This window comes from Trichechus manatus, unplaced genomic scaffold (assembly GCF_000243295.1).
Source record: "Trichechus manatus latirostris isolate Lorelei unplaced genomic scaffold, TriManLat1.0 scaffold00009, whole genome shotgun sequence".
NCBI lineage: Eukaryota > Metazoa > Chordata > Mammalia > Sirenia > Trichechidae > Trichechus > Trichechus manatus.
Genome location: NW_004443945.1, coordinates 24,343,371 through 24,361,831, shown reverse-complemented (window position 1 = coordinate 24,361,831; position 18,461 = coordinate 24,343,371). Strand labels below are relative to the sequence as shown.

Here is an 18,461-nt window from a genome sequence, read left to right as displayed (position 1 = left end):
TCTTAGCTTTTTGTTTAGCCCAGTTGTGCTGACTTCTCCTGTAGTGTGTGCTGTCCTTCCCTTCACCTAAGATAATTCTTACCTACTATCTAGTTAGCAAATAATCCTTACCCTCCCTCCCTACCCTCATAACCATCAAAGAACGTTTTCTTCTGCATTTAAACCTTTTCTTGAGTTCTTATAATAGTGGTAAGACACATATATATATTTTAAACCCCGGAAACCTATTGCCATCAAGCCAATGCCGAGTCATAGCAATGCTATAGGGCAGAGTAGAACTGCCCCACAGGGTTCCCAAGGCTGTAATCTTTATGGAAGCAGACTGCCACATCTTTCTCCTATGGAGTAGCTGGTAGGTTTCAACAGCCCACCTTTCGGTGAGCCGCTGAACGCTTAACCACTGCACCATCAGGGCTCCTCTATATATTTTTTACCATAATAAAATTAAAAATAAAAAAAGGGAGCTATTATAATAAAGGCCCTATCAGCTAAGCCTGGCTAACAATGACTATGAGTTTCCAGTAGTGTGGTATGCTGGACACTGGACATCTTTCCGTTCTAAAAGGATAGAGTCAGTGAAATGAGAGCACTTTGATCCTGAGGCTATGGAAGTGCACGTCCTCTTACAGAACCATTATGGTGACCAGCCTGCAGAGCCAATAGCAGCAGGCACCAGACAGGAAGCTGTTGGTATGCTCTTTCTTCCACAGTTAGCTGTCTACCATCCCTGGGTACTCAGATACCAAACCATGAAAACTAAGGGGGAAAAGAGGCAAATGGTCCCTTTAGTCAGCCTCCGACCATTGGTTCCTTCTGTCTCTTCAGAGGCCTAAAAGAGCTCTGTTGTAGCACCATTACTACCTTTTCTGTGGGTGCAGAGTCTCCACAATAGCCACAAGCACACACCAGTGTAGTATCAGAGAAATGTTGGCCTGGCTTTGACCTAGGTGTCTGAGTATGTCCATACTTGGATGAGCAATGCCATCTGAAGGTGTTGGCAATGTGAATTGGGTTACTTTGGTCAAAAAGGCTAAGGCCACGCCTCTCTGTAGTTGGTCAAAAATGGACATGGGGGTTTGCAAAGTGTGCTATCAAAGTTAGGAGAGCTGTAATAGAATTCTGCACAAGGGATGAAGTTGCCAGTGATGCTTCTAGGACAAAAGGGGGCTCAGAGAGGCTGGAGGTAGATTCCTTTGTCTCAACTCACCTGGAGATTGTAAACAGCTGTTGTTTCCCTGTCCAGGGCTTTGGTAAGATACAGAAATCCATCTGGTTGTATCTTAAAGATTCCATCTGTCTCCCCAGTTAATTTGAAATCCACAGCAGAAGGACTGGACTTAAACTGAGAAAAACCAAAAAAAAAACAGATTAGGATATAAGGAAAAACAAAGTCGTGGAATTTGTAGAAAGCCACCCATTTCAGGTAAAGTTTTGATTTGGACAATCTATAAGTAAGAAATCCTCAGCTTTTAAAGTGATACATTCCTCAGCTTTTAAAGTGATACATATTATGGATAACATTACGAAGAACAGGAATTCCAGAACACTTAATTGTTTTCATGAGGAACTTGTATATAGACCAAGAGGCAGTCGTTCCAACAGAACAAGGGGATACCGCATGGTTTAATACCAGGAAAGGTGTGCCTCAGGGTTGTATCCTTTCACCCTACTTATTCAGAATGGATTACACCTCAACATAAAGAAAACAAAAATCCTCACAACTGGATCAATAAGCTACATCATGATAAACAGAGAATATATTTAAGTTGTCAAGGATTTCATTTTACTTGGAGCCATAATCAACGCCCATGGAGACAGCAGTCAAGAAATCAAATGACATATTGCACTGGGAAAATCTGCTGCAAAAGACCTCTTTAAAGTGCTGAAAAGCAAAGATGTCACCGCAGGGACGGATTACCCAATAAACAAGGTAAGCATGACCTTACTTGTGTTTGCTTACTGATCTGTAATGAACAGTTTCACATGGTGATGTGGTAAAAAAAAAAAAAAACGTGAAACTGTTCACTACAGATTAGCAAGTAAGCACAAGTAAGGCCATGCTTTGCTTGTTTACTTGGTAATCCATCCCTCTCAGGGATTATAAATTTGAAAAGAGGCTTTGATTCTGTAGGAAGGTGCTGTGGGTTTGGGAGAGAAACAGCTGCCAGCCATACCTAGAAGCAGAATCTTTGATGAGTTGAAAAATGTGAAATTGTTCACTACAGATTAGTAAGTAAGCACAAGTAAGCCTGTATTTACCTTGCTTTTGGGGTAATCTGCCCTTTTGTCACCTTGAGGACTAAGGTGTGCCTGACCCAAGCCATGGTATTTTCAATTGTCTCATACGCATGTGAAAGCTGGACAATGAATAAGAAAGACTGAAGAAGAATTGATGTATTTGAATTATGGTGCTGGCGAAGAATATTGAATACACCATGGACTGCCAGAAGAATGAACAAATCTGTTTTGGAAGATGTACAGCCAGAACGCTCCTTAGAAGCAAGGATGGTGAGACTTTGTTTCATGGACTTTGGACATGTTATCAGGAAGGACCAGACCCTGGAGAAGGACATCATGCTTGGTAAAGTAGAGGGTCAGTGAAAAAAAGGAGGACCATTAACGAGATGAATTGACACAGTGGCTGCAACAATGGGCTCAAACATAGCAAAGTTTGTGAGGATGGTGCAGGACCAGCCAGTGTTTCATTCTGTTGTGCATAGGGTCCCTATGAGTCAGAACTAACTTGATGGCACATAAAAACAACAACAAACATTATAAGGGTAGATTTATTGCTAGGATTAAAAAAAAAAATGTCATTTAGCACTTCTAAAAAGTGTGACAAGATTAAGAGACATTTTAATGTTAAGAAAAACAATTTAAAAGTGGCTTCAACTTGATAAGACACTATATGATAATCTCTTAATTATTTTTTCAAAAGTAAAGAAAATAAGAGCCACTATTCATGGGACAGTTACAGTATTTTTAAGACCACAGGAATAGACTATTGACACAAAAGCAGACATAAAAATTCTTTAATCTCATTAATAATAAAAAGAGAAAATTAAAACAGCAGAATCTTACCATTTTACTTTTTTTTAATTAACCATTTAAAACACAATTACAGCCAATGTTGGTAAGGATGTAAGGAAATACATAAATTTTGATGGAAATGTAAATTAACACAATACTTTTAGAAATAACTTGAGACATAAAATGTCTGTAGCCATTGATAACAAACATTATTGCACAGAATTTACCCTAAAGAAATATTTTTTAAACAATAAACTATATGCTTGAAGTATAAACAGTATTATTTATAGTACTGGCAAAGCTGAAAATTCCTAGATGGTCAAAAAATGAGGAGGGTGAAATCATTAAGGCACATAAACTTGGTAGAATATTAATCAGGTTAATCATTAAAATATTTTTCTATAAATTATGAAGTAACATAAGAAACAATGATATGATGTACAGTGGAGAGGTGAAGCCTACAGGTACCAAGCTCTCTGCCCAGAGGACAATCAAGGAAATCCTGCATAAGGACGCCAGGTCCAACTCGTACAATACCGAGGCCATCCATCTCTCTGTTTAACTTAGCTTCTGCAATCATCCTTGTTAGTGAGATATGCCATGCCTCTATTTTATTTCCTGCTCTACAGTTAGACAAGGTAGTAAAGTCCACTGAGAAAGCATGAGGAATTACGTCAACAGTGTTCAATGGTAGCCATTACCTGGAAGAGAAGTTGGCTCAGTTCTTGGCCTTCATAAACAGAAAATGTCATGGGCTTCAGGGGGCCACTAAACTTCCCATCTTGGCCATATCCAGTTATCTGTTAAAAAGAAAGAGAAAACTAGTATCACCATTTGTTATGAATGTATGTGTGTCTTGCTGACTGTATTAGGGCTTTCAGAACTGATATGTGAAACATAGGATTCTATTCCAGCTCAAAACAAGGTGGAGTCTAGCCCAAATAGGCCGAATGGATCTAATGTTTGTTGAGACTCTACCATTTCAAGGTGATTTGTTCTGTGCTTTGCACTGCTTTTCTCCTTTAACCACCTGAGCAATCTCCCTGTGGGAGAGTATTAACATCCCCATGTTACAAATGAGACTTAGGTTAAACTAGTTGCCCAGAGTGAAATACATTAAGTGGTCGATGTGGCACATGTACTCAGGTCCGACTGAGTGGAAGCTCGCACTCTTCCCACAAGGCCATTCTGCTTTCTAACTTCTACCTGGTTTTACACCAGTTTTTTAAAATGTCTCCCGCCACTCCTACTGTTTTATAAGGAGATTAAAAGCGGGTTCCCAGTGCTCTGGAGTTCATGGTCTCTTCAAGGACAATTACATTTATAGGGGAAAAAAGTATATGGAGATGTGCTAAGTACACTGCTTGGCACGTAGGTACAGGGTAAAATTTTAGTCAAAACAATATGAATTTAAATGGAAACATGAAGAAAAGCATATTATTTTATCGTTTGATTTGCAATTTATACTCGTTTAGGAAAAAGAAAAGCACAAGGTGTTTACTTCAAGCGGTAGTCCCACAAATGTTCTAAAATCCAAACACACTAAACCTGAAAGCCAAGCAGCTTCTGCAGATACCCAAACCCAGGCTGGAATAGTAGTAGGTTCTGCTGGGACAGTAACTAGAACAGCTCACACTTGCTAAGTTTCTATGTGCTGAGCTAGGTTCTAAGCACAATTAATCCTCACAACAGGTTCTAAGTGAATTGTATCCTCACAACAACCCTACAGAGGTAAGTTACTATTATTATCCTGTTTTATGGTGATGAAGGTTAAGTAATTTGCCAGGTAGTATCTGGAAGCAGGATTTGAAATTCTGATGGCAGAACCTGCCCTCTCAGCCACTGTGCACCACTATGCACCAGAGACAACCTGGTGGGAAAGCTGACCCAAATCCCGCTCACCAGGTATGTGCGTGAGGGTATGAGTCCCACCATCCCCATCCCCTACCACGGAGAATGAGGAGGATTTAAACGCAGCCCCTGACATCACCATCATCACTGACCATGACTGCACCACTAAAGGGAAACGCAAGGCGGAACAGAGGAGAGAGCCCATAGAAAGCAACCAAACAGGTTGCTAAAAAGTTGATTCTGACTCATGGTTACTCCATGTGTGTCAGAGGAGAACTGTGCCCCACAGGATTTTCAGTGGCTGATCTTTCAGAAGTAGATCACCAGGCCTTTCTTAAGAGAAGCCTATGGATATACTTGAACCTCTAACCTTTCGGTTAGCCCCCAAGCTTGTTAACCATTTACACCACCCAAGGACTCCACAGGAAGTAGCAGCCAACCATAAACCCACGTAGAGAAGACCTCTAAGACGAGGAATAAGGAATTTAGTGCCCTGTAAACCTAACAACAACAACAACGCAACACTTATCTCCCCTCCTTCCTGAGTGGCTCTTCCAGTCTCCTATTTGGGGTGGAAATTAGGGGTGGGATAGGTTAAAATCAGAAGCATGATATGGCAAGTCCATGGTTTTCTGGAGTTGCACAAGTAAAACCAAGAGAATTGGAAGAAGTGGGCAGGGGAAGAGAATTTGTTTTCCACTTCTTTAGGAAGAGCAAATACCCTCTTACCAGGAAATTACTGCCTGCTGGGGATAACCTAAAGACAATCAGTGTGAGAGTGATAGGGAAAGAAGTCTTACACTACATCCCTCGGTTGACTGAATCTTGACTAAGCTGATACTGATTGTCTAATAAAAGAACAAAAACAAAGGAAGACAAAGGGGATACGCTAGACGTAACTTTCATACAGACCTGGTGGCACAGTCCTTATGTTCTTGACTGCTAACTGAAAGGTCAGCAGTGAGAACCCACCAGATGCTCAGAGGGAGAAATATGTGACAGTCTGCTTCCGTAAAGATTACAGTCTTGGAAACCCTATGGGCTAGTTCTCCTCAGTCCTATACGGTCATTATAAGTTGGAATTGACTCGCCGGCAACAGGTTGTCACACTATCAAACCTCATTTACTAAGATATTCAAGCGAAAAAGAAGATGCATTCTATATGGTCAACCCTTTAGCTATAAAAGTGTCTGGTTCACAATGGTTTGAAGGACAAGATCCCATGGCCCAAGAAACACGAGAGAGAAAATGGCCCTGTGAGGTAGTGGAGAAAATGCTGCTGCAGGAAGCAGGCCTCAGGGCCCCTCTCTGCCACTCCCAAGCTACGTAAACTTGGTCAAGTCACCTGCCTCTCTGTCCTAATGGTCTAATCTGTAAAATGAAGAGGTAGCTGATCTCTAAACTGGGTTCAACTCTAAATTTCCATAATTCCATGCAGCAGATACTACCTGAAGCAAACACAGCAGGTAACGAACGACCTGAGGTGTTGAGCCTATTTGTGAATTATATATCACATCTCTCCGTATGGGTTAAATAAAAAAGATTTCCCTCTATACTTTGAGCCAGTACTGGGGAAAAGTGCCCTATCTGCTCTTCTTTAATTGGGATTTATTGGAGAACGCTCATGGTTACAAAAAGCCAAACACCCAAGAACCTTGGACAATCTACCAGTCAGCAAGCTATTTGAAAACTTTCTCCATTCACTCCCACGCTTTCCCCAAGATTGTTTTAAAATCACAGGACAAATCTACCTTTATAAAGTGGTTTTCAAATCCATTTTTGAAATTTTATAAACTCAAAAGGCTAATGTATGATTTTTTAAAAATGTTTTCAGTGGTTTATGCTTTGTAAACATAAATGGGAATGAGGACTTTTACTGAGGGGAGAGCGAATGGAGGACACAGACAGGAGTGGAGCCTGCCTGGTCACCCCTACCCTCATGTTCACTTACTGATTGCCACAGAGAGGAAGAGGTGGTTATGTAAAGTCTATTGCTCTTTCATTAATAAAAACCCATTAGCGAGATAAAAAGTTAGAGGATTTTTATGAACCTTAGAATTAAATACAGCTTCATTAAAACCAGTTCCAACCTAATGGAGGATAACCATTATTTCAGTCTAGTCTAGAGTGCTTTTGAAATAAAAGCTTGAGGTTTTCTCCCCCTATTTTTTTCTTTCTCCATCATGCAAAATGATTTTTGTTTCTCTTCAAAATTAGGAGCCGACTGTTTGAATGCAAAACTCCGTCACTAGAAAAAGCAAGGCAACTTCTGCTGGACGTGTTTGCAGCATATGCTTCTAAATGACATACAAACAGTCCTTTCTAGGTCCCTGCCCGTGCAAGCCTATGTTCTCTGACACTGGCACAAAGGAACAGGTCACAGGAGAGCACAGGATTTGCTAAGGTTTTGGGTGCTTACTATGTGCCCTGCAGGCACTATGCTTATGCTTTGCATCTGTTAATGCATTTAGTCCTCTCAAGAACTCTCTGAAATAAATGCTAGTGGAGGCGTAGAGAAGGTAACAAACACAAGCAAAGCATCACAGCTGTTAAGTGGTGTAGCCTGGGTCCCAGGGTGATCACGCAAACCTTGCTCAACACAGGTGCCTCTCAGAGCAGAAACGCAGGGCCTGAACTCTCTAGTAGAGTTCCAGGGTTTATACAGTATTATAGCTAATGCCTTTTTTTTTTTTTAAGTTGTTGAAAATATTCATAGCACAACATACACCAATTCAACAATTCTACATGTACAATTGAGTACATTCTACATGTACGTTGATTACATTCTTTAAGTTGTGCTACCATTCTCATCCTCCTTTTCCAAGTTGTTCCTCCCCCATTAACAAAACTCACTACCCCCTAAGCTTCCTACCTAACCTTTCAAGTTGCTGTTGTCAGTTTGATCTCATATAGACAGTTCTTTAAAAGAGGACAGTGCTCAAGGCAGACATTCTTTACTAATTAAGCTAAACTATTGTTGGATTTAAAGAAGACTTCAGGGAATATTTTTTGTTTACAGTTTAAAGATTATCTCAGGGCCATAGTTTTGTGGGTTCGTCCAGCCTCAGTGGCTCCAGGAAGTCTGGATTCCATGAGAATTTGCAACTCTGTTTCACATTTTAACTCTTTTGATTAGGGTGTCTTTTTGTTAATCTAAAATATTTGGGGCTCTATTTAGATTTTATGCCTGTGGTCATCACCTCTTGAGATAATTTCATACTAGCACCAGCTGCATTAAACCCTCAGTGGTGTCTCACTGTGCTCAGTCCAACACCCAACTCCTCAGTGTAAGCCTCCCTCCCAGGCGCTCATGGCCTTCCTTTCAGTTCCTCAACCCTGCCAAGATATTCCCTGCCTCTGGGACTTTGCACTTGCTGTTCCCGCTCCTTGGAATGCCCTTCCTCCCACTCTTCAGATGCCTTTTCATTCTCAGGTCTCAGCTCACATGTCGCCTCATCAGAAAGTTATTCCCTGATCCCGTTATCTAAATATTTCATCCTTCTGAGCCTTACTAGTTTCTTTCATAGCATTAATTGCAATCTGTGTTTGTTTACCTGATTTTTGTCATTATCTCCCACTATGTTTATTGTTGTTGTTTCAACTCATAGTGACCCCATGTGACAGAGTAGAACTGTTCCATAGGGTTTTCTAGAGCGTAATCTTTATGGGAACAGATCACCATCTTTCTCCCATGGAGCCTGTGGGTGGATTTGAACCGTCAACCTTTTAATTAGCAGTGGAGCACTTAACCGTTGAGCCATCAAGGCTCTTCTATGTAATTAGGATCTAATTTTTCTTGTTTATCAGTTTATGAACAATATCTGGAACATCATAATCTGTTGCCATCGAGTTGATTCCAACTCATAGCGACCTTATAGGACAGAGTAGAACTGCCCCACAGGGTTTCCAAGGAGCAGCTGGTGAATTCAACCTGTGGAACTTTTGGTTAGCAGCCAAGCTCTTTAACTACTGCACCACCAGGGCTCCTGGAACATCATAGTCACCCAACAAGTATTTTTGGGATAAAAGAAGGTATGATTAAAAGTATTTCTTTTTATTATATTATTCTCCATGTTATTCATACATTATTGAGTTCAAAAATTATATATACTATTACTTCATTTTTGTACATATATTTACATATTCTCTGGGATGATATTCAACATATTTAGTGGATACCCAACTATTAAGAATGAACATCAGCTTTAAACCCAGCATCCAAAAAAAATCTGTTGCCATCAAGTCAATTCCAATGCATAGCAACCCTACAGAACAGAGTAGAACTGTCCCATAGGGTTTCCAAGGAGTAGCTGGTGAATTCGAACTGCTGACCTTTTGGTCAACAGCCACTAACCAAACCCCTGCATATATATTCACATATAGTAAAACCTTAAGGTTGTACAACAAGTCATTAATGTTGGTTTTCTCACGTGATGGAATCACAGGAAATGTAAAGTTTCCCCTTATTTGTAGAATTTCTACAATGATAGTATATCACTTGGGTAATTAATAATGCATATTTTAAGTAAATTTAAAATGCAACCTCTATAAAATTTTAAAAGATTCCCCAAGTTTAAGGACTTTGAAATTTGGTCTTCCATCCCTCAAAGTTGTGGCAAGCCCTGTGGATCAGCTGTCCCTTTTCCCTTACTGCCTTCCACTACGTAGGCTGGGGAGCCAAGTGACCTCTTTCCCAGACTGCCTTGCTGCTAAGAATGTGGCCAAGTGACCCAGTTCTAGTTGGTAAGAAAAAGGGGAAGTAAGCTAGAGGGCTCTGGTCTAGTTTTTTTTTTCCTGATGAAAAAAGACAGACGTGGCTGGAACCTTCCTTCCCTCTTCTCCATTCTCTTTGCTCTGACAATGAACTTTGTGCCTCCAGCTGTGGCAGCCATCAGGAAACCATACAGGGACAAACCAGCTCAAAAGACTGTGGAACAAAGAGATAGAAGCTGGTGTCTCTGATAATATCACGGAGCTGCTAAACCTGCCGTGGCTTTTTGCTATCCAAGAAAAATAAACCCCTATTTAAGACCCTCTAAGTCAGACTTTCTATTGCTCATAACTAAAGGCATTCTTGGAGTTCTGGTGGTGTAGTGGTTAAGTGTTCAGCTGCTAACAAAAGGTTGGCAGTTCAAATCGACCAGCTGCTCCTTGGAAACCCTATGGGGCAGTTTACTCTGTCCTATAGGGTCACTATGAGTTGGAATCGACTCGATGGCAATGGGTTTTTTTGTTTGTTTGTTTGTTTGTTTAAAGGCATTCTTAACTGACAAAATACTTTTATAGACTTCTACCCATCTCTTCATTTCCAAGTTTATCTTGCTTTGCCACCTCTTCCTCCTTCCCACATCTTTCCCACGTCTTCTCCAGCTCCATTAACTCTTCTGGAAGGCATGGCACAAGAACTGGGTGCAGACGGCCAGGTGCAACTGGGGTTGGCTCAAAAGGAGGGTAGTGCTTTCATGGGGTTACTGCTTAACAGCGAACGGTCTTGGTCAACCTTCTGTTTGTATCAGCAAACTTCAGCCTTTCCATTTGTCACACCAGAAGAAAACTACAGTAGTTTCAGCCCAGCCTCATAAACAAGCTTACCAATTTCCTACATGGGCAAACTGGCTGACCTATCAGGAAAGGATGATGACTGGAGGATTGTGGTCTTAGTTGCAGAGTTCAAAGTTGAGTTCTCATATCAGGGCAACACATCTCTTCCTGCCCATTAGCATGGCTGTTGGAGCTATAAAGATTTCAAAATGCGTGCGCATGCTGTGAGTCACCAAGCCATAGTGCCAGAGCTGGGAAGAATGGTGTGGTAGAAACTTGGGAAAGGACAAGATGGTGGGTTTATACAGGAATTGGATAGAATAACACCCACCATCTTGCATATAGAGGTGAAAGAAAGGGAAGAGAATGGAACTGACATTTGCGAGTGTCTCCTCTGTGGCAGCTACTAGAGGGACTAGACCCTGTACACATCATGTCGTCTGATCCTCACAGCAATACTAGCAGGAAAATATCTCCTGGGAAACCCTACAGCAGAGGAAAAACACTCACAGGTAGTGCTACAGTGACACTGGAACCCAATTCTGTTTGCCACCAAGCCCCAACTGTTTTTTTCTTTAATTGTACTTTAGGTGAAGATTTACAGAGCAAACTGTTTTCTCATTAAACAATTAATACACATATTGTTTTGTGACATTGGTTGCCAGCCCCATGACATGTCAACACTTTCCCCTTCTCAACCTTGGGTTCCCCATTACCAGGTGTCCTGCCCCCTCCTGCCTTCTCGTCCTTGCCCCTGGGCTGGTGGGTCCATTTAGTCTTGTTTTGTTCTATAGGCCTATCTAATCTCTGCCAAGCCCCAACTGTTGAGCACATTGCTACACTGCCTTTCCTGCCAGCAAAGGATGTGTACAATTGCCAGGTCTGCCTGTCAGGTAGCAGCCCTCATTGTACTATCCAGCAAGAGTTCTCCACATGGATTATGTGATATTTATGCTGAACTCTTCGCCCTTCTGGTTTTCGTGTCATCTCAGGCAAAACTCTAAAGTAGGTGATTTCTCCTTGATTTCCCCTGCCTCCCTGTTTAGCACTCTTTCATATCCCTTGGATTTCTCACTCTCTGTTTCTCTTCAGTGCCCAAGCAATATATTCATGCTGTTTTTCCCTTCCCCTATGAGAACCAGCTCTCAGAAAAGAACAGGAAATCCACTCACAGTATGGAATAAATGACAGGCAATCATTTTAAATTACTGCTTCTACTGAATAAAACCTTGTGCTGACGGCAAGAAGCTCCACCTTAACTTCCAGTCCACATAGAAGAGGGTTTGGGAGTAGAGGGAGCTGGAGACAGGAGAGGTAAGTGGTTCTAACTCAATACGCTTTCAGTCCTAAAGCACGGGTAGCCACCTCCCTGCCTTCACCAGAAGCAGCTTTGCTTGTGGCCCATCTCATGGGCAAGGTGCTTGCTGCAAGCAGTGGTTTGAGCGATATTTTTTATTCTTGGTAGAAACCCCACTGGGGGTGATAGAAGAGAGAAGGAAAACTTATTTTCAGCTTTCATCCAGGAAGAAAACTGTATGTCACCTCCTCAGACAGGAAGCAAATGAGCCTACAAATATCAAAATATTGTGATAGAATCTCTCTTTTAGACGTAATTGTTGTTTCCTAATATGCATAACGCAAGTGCACAATCATGTATTTTTTGTCTACCCCACTCCTGGTACCATCCTAGGTACTGAGGCTGCAAAGATGGTTAAAATGTAGTCCCTTCCTCATGGAGGTCAGGGTCTATATGGGCATAGACACTGAATACTTTAGATGCTGTAGTAACAATAATAGCCACCATTTATTAAATCTTTAGATTGTGCATGTCACTCATCCAAGGGCTTTATAAATGCATTACCTCATTTAATTGCTACAATAATCCATAAGGCAAATACTATTATCAGTGCCATTTCACAAGATAGAAAACGGAGCTTCAAAGTTTAAGTAACTCACTCAAGTTCCTATCACTGGTAAATGACAATGCCAAGTTTGAAACCAGGTCTGACTTCATCACCACCGTTTGATAATGTAGATAGCAAAGGACATCTGAGAGGGCAGGAAGAGGAAAGTAGGCAAGTGGGGATGTTTGACCCAGGACTTCCACAGTCCTGGGGACAAGCCTTGAGTGCCCAGTCTGTGAGAACACACACTGTTCACAAAGTTTGAACTGCAGTTTTTCATCCCAGGAGGAAGGTTCTCGTGGTCTACAAGGTTGATTCTACTTTACTCGGGAAATATTTCGAACCGAGTGGGCTCCAGGGAGCTCTCTGGTACTTGAAATTTGGTGTTGTTCTTTTTAGGTCCCAGAAGAAAGGACCCAAGATGAGGTGTTAGGGTCTGGTAGCTTCCTTCTAAGGAGAAAGCAAATGCTTCCCCACAAATTTGCTTCATACTACTACTTTTTTTTTTTTGCAAGTCTATAACCTTTATGGGCCTCAGGAGCCTCTTAAGTAAAACAGGGATGGCACTCCACTACCTCCCCAAGGTTGAGGGCTGGATCTCTCCAGATCCCTTCCAGTCCAAGCTCTAGAAGCCTGTCAGTTGATAGGACTGACTCAACAAATGTCTAAAGACAAATTTACCAGAAAAGTCCAAACCAAGAAAAGCAAATCACATACAGGGGAAAAAGTACAGAGCAGAGCAGGGTTGAAAATAGAGAAAATGCTTTTCTTAATGCTTCCGTAGTAATTTTTCACAGTCAAAGTAAAAAAATATATAAAGATTAAGGAACATAGACAAATACAAGTGTCAGTATACTTTTCTTTCCAGGTTCCCTGAGTTCTATGTGAAGGTCTAAACCTAAACAAGTAGATTTGTTTTGAACCTTGTCCATTAAGTGGTGTTGGCTTTTAAGAACTGAGGAGAAAGAACCTCCACTGGTTGAAGGACAGAGTTATGAATGTAATTTGTAACCATTCATCTAAAACATCACATGAGGGCAAACTACGTGACCTTCCTGTACACCGATTTAATTTTGATAACCATTGTTTCCATGATATGGGGTAGAAAGACGGCAGAAAACATTCAGTAAATGCAGACAAATACCCTGTCATCTTACCAAATAAAGTGTCAGGAGAAACAGGGAGTGAAGATGGGCTTGAATCATCATGTGTTTCTTTATCCAGAGTCCTGTGAATAAATCAGAGATAAAAACGACTAGTTACCAGTATGTTACAATCATGCCTTCCCAACCAAGAAGGCTCATTGTACGATTTCCAGTTATAAACCTAGTAGAACGGGATCCCAAAAGGACAGCCTCTCCTCTGCATGGAACAGCCCAGGCTATCAGAAGCTTCAAGATTCCTCATCCACAGCAACTCGCAAGTCAACATCCTGAAACAACAAGCACTCAGTAATTCCATTTCTTTAAACGCTTCACCTTATTATAATCCTTTTTATTTAAGGGTCTTAAATGATAGACAATAAGTGTAAATTTATGGATGGGAAAGAGATATTTTGTTACATTCAAGGATTAAAAAACAAAACCAAACCAGTTACCATTGAGTCAATTCCAACTCATGGTCACCTCATATGTGTCAGAGTAGGTGGTGAAGTGGTTAAGAGCTCAGCTGCTAATCAAACGGTCAGTAGTTTGAATCTACCAGGTGCTCCTTGGTAACCCTATGGGGCAGTTCTACTCTGTCCTATAGGGTCACTAGGAGTCAGAATCAACTCAACAGCAAGGGGTTTGGTTTAATTTTTCCAAAGTACATTGCCAGGCCTTTCTTCTGAGGCACCTCTGGGTAGATTCAAACCGCCAACCTTTCAGTTAGTAGCCAAACACTTAACCATTTGTGCCACTACGCCTCCGCCCTGCAAAAAAAAATTATTTTAACTAGGTACTAAAATTTGGGTGGTTCTGATTTACCAACTGCAAATATATGGATTTTCTTAAGAGGAAAGAACCCAAGAATTTTCACAATCCTTCATTCAAACACCTTATCAGCTGCCTTGTTAGTCTTCTAAACATTGCTGTCACCTACGCAATGCAGATAAGGAAAAAGTGCACTTCTTATTATTCTAAAAGGAACTAAACAGAACCCCAGCCTTGCGCTTGTTCTCTTCTGGTCACTATTTTTTTTTCCTTTCCTCCTGGTAGCTTCACATTTCATAGAAATTATAACTTTCACCCTGAGATACATCATGACTAAGGGATTTTAAGATTTGAGGTAAATTTTCTGCATTGCCTGCAGGGTTGCTGCTTATCATAATAATGGACCACAAAAAAAAAGAAAAAGGAAAAAAAAAGGCAAAGGAATGAAAAGTGCATTTATTTCACCAAAATTCCAATCACAGTATTATCTCTAGGGATTATAGATGAGCTTGGTTTGGTTCATGTTTTTCTTTATGTTTTAGGTTTTTCTACATTAAAATATATCACTAATATAATCAGCACAGAAAGATTATTATTATTAATTCTAACCACTCTAAAAACTTGTTGTTAGGTGCCATCAGGTCAGTTCCTACTCATAGTGACCCTATGTACAACAGAAAAAACACTGCCTGGTCCTGCGCCATCCTTAAAATTGTTGCTATGTTTGAGCCCATTGTTGCAGCCACTGTGTCAGTCCATCTCATTGAGGGTCTTCCTCTTTTTTGCTGACCCTCTACTTACTAATCATGATGTCCTTCTCCAGGGACTGGTCCCTCCTGATAACATGTCCGAAGTGTGTAAGATGAAGTCTCATCATCCTCGCTTCTAAGGAGCATTCTGGCTGTACTTTCTCTAAGACATATGTGTTCGTTCTTTTGGCAGTCCAGGGTATGTTCAATATTCTTTGCCAACATCATCATTCAAATGCATCAATTCTTCTTTGGTTTTCCCTCTTGATTGTCCAGCTTTCACATGCATATGAATGAGGACTCTAAAAACTTAGACTCTGAAAACTGTAAATGCCTTGCATTTGGATAGCTTGTATTTGAACTTTAAAAAGGCAATATTGCTTTCCTATTTTAATTAACCTCACAAATGCCCTGGTAGATAAAGAAAGAGCATTTATTAAGTACCATTTATGTGCCAGATTTGTGGAGGGGCCTTTAAAGGGAGAGTAACAGAATGGTGCGGAGCCTGGGCTGAAATCCAAGCTCCACTTTTTACTAGCTGTGTGGCCAGCCACAGACTCAATGTCTCTGTGCCTCAGTTTCCTCAAATGGAAAATACATAACAATTGCCCACTAGTAAATGTGTGCTCTTATTTTCTCACAAACATAATGAGTTAGGAATTACTACTTCCATTTTATAGATGAGGAAATTGAGGTTTAAAGTTAAACAATTTGCCTAAAGATCACAGCTAGGAAGTGATATCACCATGATTCCAAAAAAGTGCAGAGCAAAGCAGGGTTGAAAATAGAGAAAATGCTTTTCTTAATGCTTCAGTAGTAATTTTTCACAGTCAAAGTAAAAAAAAAAAACTAGATTAAGGAACATAGACTAATACAAGGGTCAGTATACTTTTCTTTCCAGGTTCCCTGGGCTCTATGTGAAGGTCTAAACCTAAACAAGTAGATTTGTTTTGAACCTTGTCCATTAAGTGGTGTTGGCTTTTAAGAGCTGAGGAGAAAGAAACTCCACTGGTTGAAGGACAGAGTTATGAATGTAATTTGTAACCATTCATCTAAAACATCACGTGAGGGCAAACTAGTGACCTTCCTGCACACCGATTTAATTTTGATAACCATTGTTTCCATGGTATGGGGTAGAAAGATGATAGAAAATATTCAGTAAATGCAGGTGATCCACTACCAACCAATATTTGTTTAATAGAAGTAAAAATATAGACAGCAATGACACATTTGGGGATCTTTCTCCTCAAACTCCTCAGTAGTGAAGATCCCTAAAATGCTGGTGCCAACTTATTCTCCCAGCCTTATCTCCCACTTCCTTCCACACCCTCTAGTTCTGTCCAGATGGACTTTACACCCTGAACTTTTCTGTCTCCAAGTTTTTGCACTTGCTGATCTCCCCACCAGTGGTGTCACTAGGGTTAGTGTCACCCGATGTGATAACTCTTGGTGTCACCGCCCCCCATGGACCTCCTCCCGTACCAGACCATATAGAATCCTTAGTAATATTTTTTTGTACTAATGTTACTCATAAATTGTAATTCCTGTATATCACTCCTTCTTTTCCTTTAATTACTACTCCATTCTCAAAAAAGTTAGTGATATAACTTTACAAATATTAGTTACCACAATATCGTAGCTAAAACACCAGAAAATTTGACAAAATCAATGACTATAAAAACACCAGCAGCAATGAAAACAATAGCTCTTGTAGCGTGTGCAGATGACACCACATGACTCAAAGCGTCAGTGTAATCAGGTAATAATGACAGCTCTGACCAGCGTGCATTAGAAGGTTTGAAAAGCAAATTCACATAGCGTTTTAGCCTTGTAGGTAACTGAACGAACAAATCTGTCTTGGAAGAAGTACAGCCAGAATCCTCCTTAGAAGCGAGGATGGCAAAACTTCATCTCACATACTTTGGTCATGTTATCAGGAAGGACCAGTCCCTGGAGAACGACATCATGCTTGGTGAAGTAGAGGGTCAATGAAAGAGAGAAAGATCCTCAGTGACATGGATTGACACAGTAGCTACAATGATGGGCACAAGTACAGCAACAACTGTGAGGATGGTGCAGGACCAGTCAGTGTTTTGTTCTGTTGTACATGAGGTCACTATGAGTTGGAATAGACTGCACCACATTAACTAACAAAAAACGACAGGTATATTGACACATGTAAGCTTGTCTTATGAAAAATGTTTTTGTTGTTATAACTAACTAAAAGCCACAACCAAACCCACTGCCGTTGAGTCGATTCTGACTCCGAGCGATCCTGTAGGACAGAGTAGAACTGCCCCATAGGGTTACCAAGGAGCAGCTGGTGGATTCAAAGTGCCGACCTTTTGGTTAGCAGCCGAGCTCTTAACCTCTGCGCCACCAGGGCTCCATATAACTAACTACAGGGATATTTTTATAAAAAAATAATAAATTTCTGCTGAAACACTGCACAAATTTTTATACACAGTCATTTTGGTGTCACCCCCTCTGATAGTGTCATCCAGTGTGGTCTGCATCCTTGCACCCCTTAGTGATGCCACTGTTCCTCACCTGGCAAAAGACATGTCCTGGAGTAAATGGTCAATCAACGTGTGCTTAATTACGTTGGATTGAGATTGTCCTTCCTCACCTCAACTTCTCTGCTTATCTCTTACCATATTATTCATTTATTTAAAAAGCATTGAATTAAGTTTCTGTTATGTGCCAGATACTGTGCTAAGCACTCAGATACCGAAATGAAGGACAGAGTTCTGCCCTCGTGGAACTAGGATCTAAATCCTATTTCTTTCATAAAGTCTTCCCTGATTTCCAGTCAGAAGTGTCTCCCTCTTAAACCCCTCCTGCTCTCTATTGGTACTTCTAAGTGACACTGTTCTGCTCAACATTTTATTTTTTATCATTTATTTACCTGTCTGTGGTACCATTTCTACTGGAAAATAAAATTCTTGAGGCAGAGACCTTATTTTAATTTTTTTAATTTTTTAATCTCCCACAGCTCTTTACACTGTGCCTTGCATATAATAAGCCCTCGATAGATGTTTGTTAAATTCTAAAACCTTTGTGAAGGAGCCCTGGTGGTGCAAATGGCTAAGCACTGGGCTACTAACTGAAAGGCTGGCAGTTTGAACCCACCCAGTGACTCTGCAGGAGAAAGAGCCTACGGGGCACTTCTACCCTGTCACAAGGTAGTTGCTATGAGTTGGAATCTGCTCGACAGCACTCCCCCCACCACCCACACACGAATTTACAATTGTCTAACGTTGACTGGAGTCCCCGGGGCGTTGTAAACTGTTAATAATGATGCTTGGGGGAAATCATAGTTTACAACTGAAATTGCCTAAAGCCACCAAGCCATGCCAATGTGGGAGATTTCCTTACAAACACTACTTGAAAAAGAATTGGGGTAGATTTCCAGATAATTCTATGACATTTTATCTGAACTACCTGAAATAGTTGATCCAAACAAGCATCTG

The 18,461-nt window shown here is 40.8% G+C and overlaps 1 protein-coding gene across 1 annotated transcript in view; it reads right to left on the bottom strand.

Moving 5' to 3' along the window:
* CDH17 (cadherin 17) overlaps positions 1 to 18,461 on the bottom strand; it is a 72,797-nt gene that overhangs the window by 45,719 nt on the left and 8,617 nt on the right. Inside the window, exons 2-4 of the mRNA XM_012559728.2 lie at positions 13,484 to 13,554; positions 3,732 to 3,830; positions 1,208 to 1,342 (exon numbers count right to left, since the gene is read on the bottom strand). Coding sequence (XP_012415182.1) covers positions 1,208 to 1,342; positions 3,732 to 3,830; positions 13,484 to 13,534 — 285 coding nt within the window. The 5' untranslated portion in view covers positions 13,535 to 13,554. The remainder of the gene's footprint in view (positions 1 to 1,207; positions 1,343 to 3,731; positions 3,831 to 13,483; positions 13,555 to 18,461) is intronic.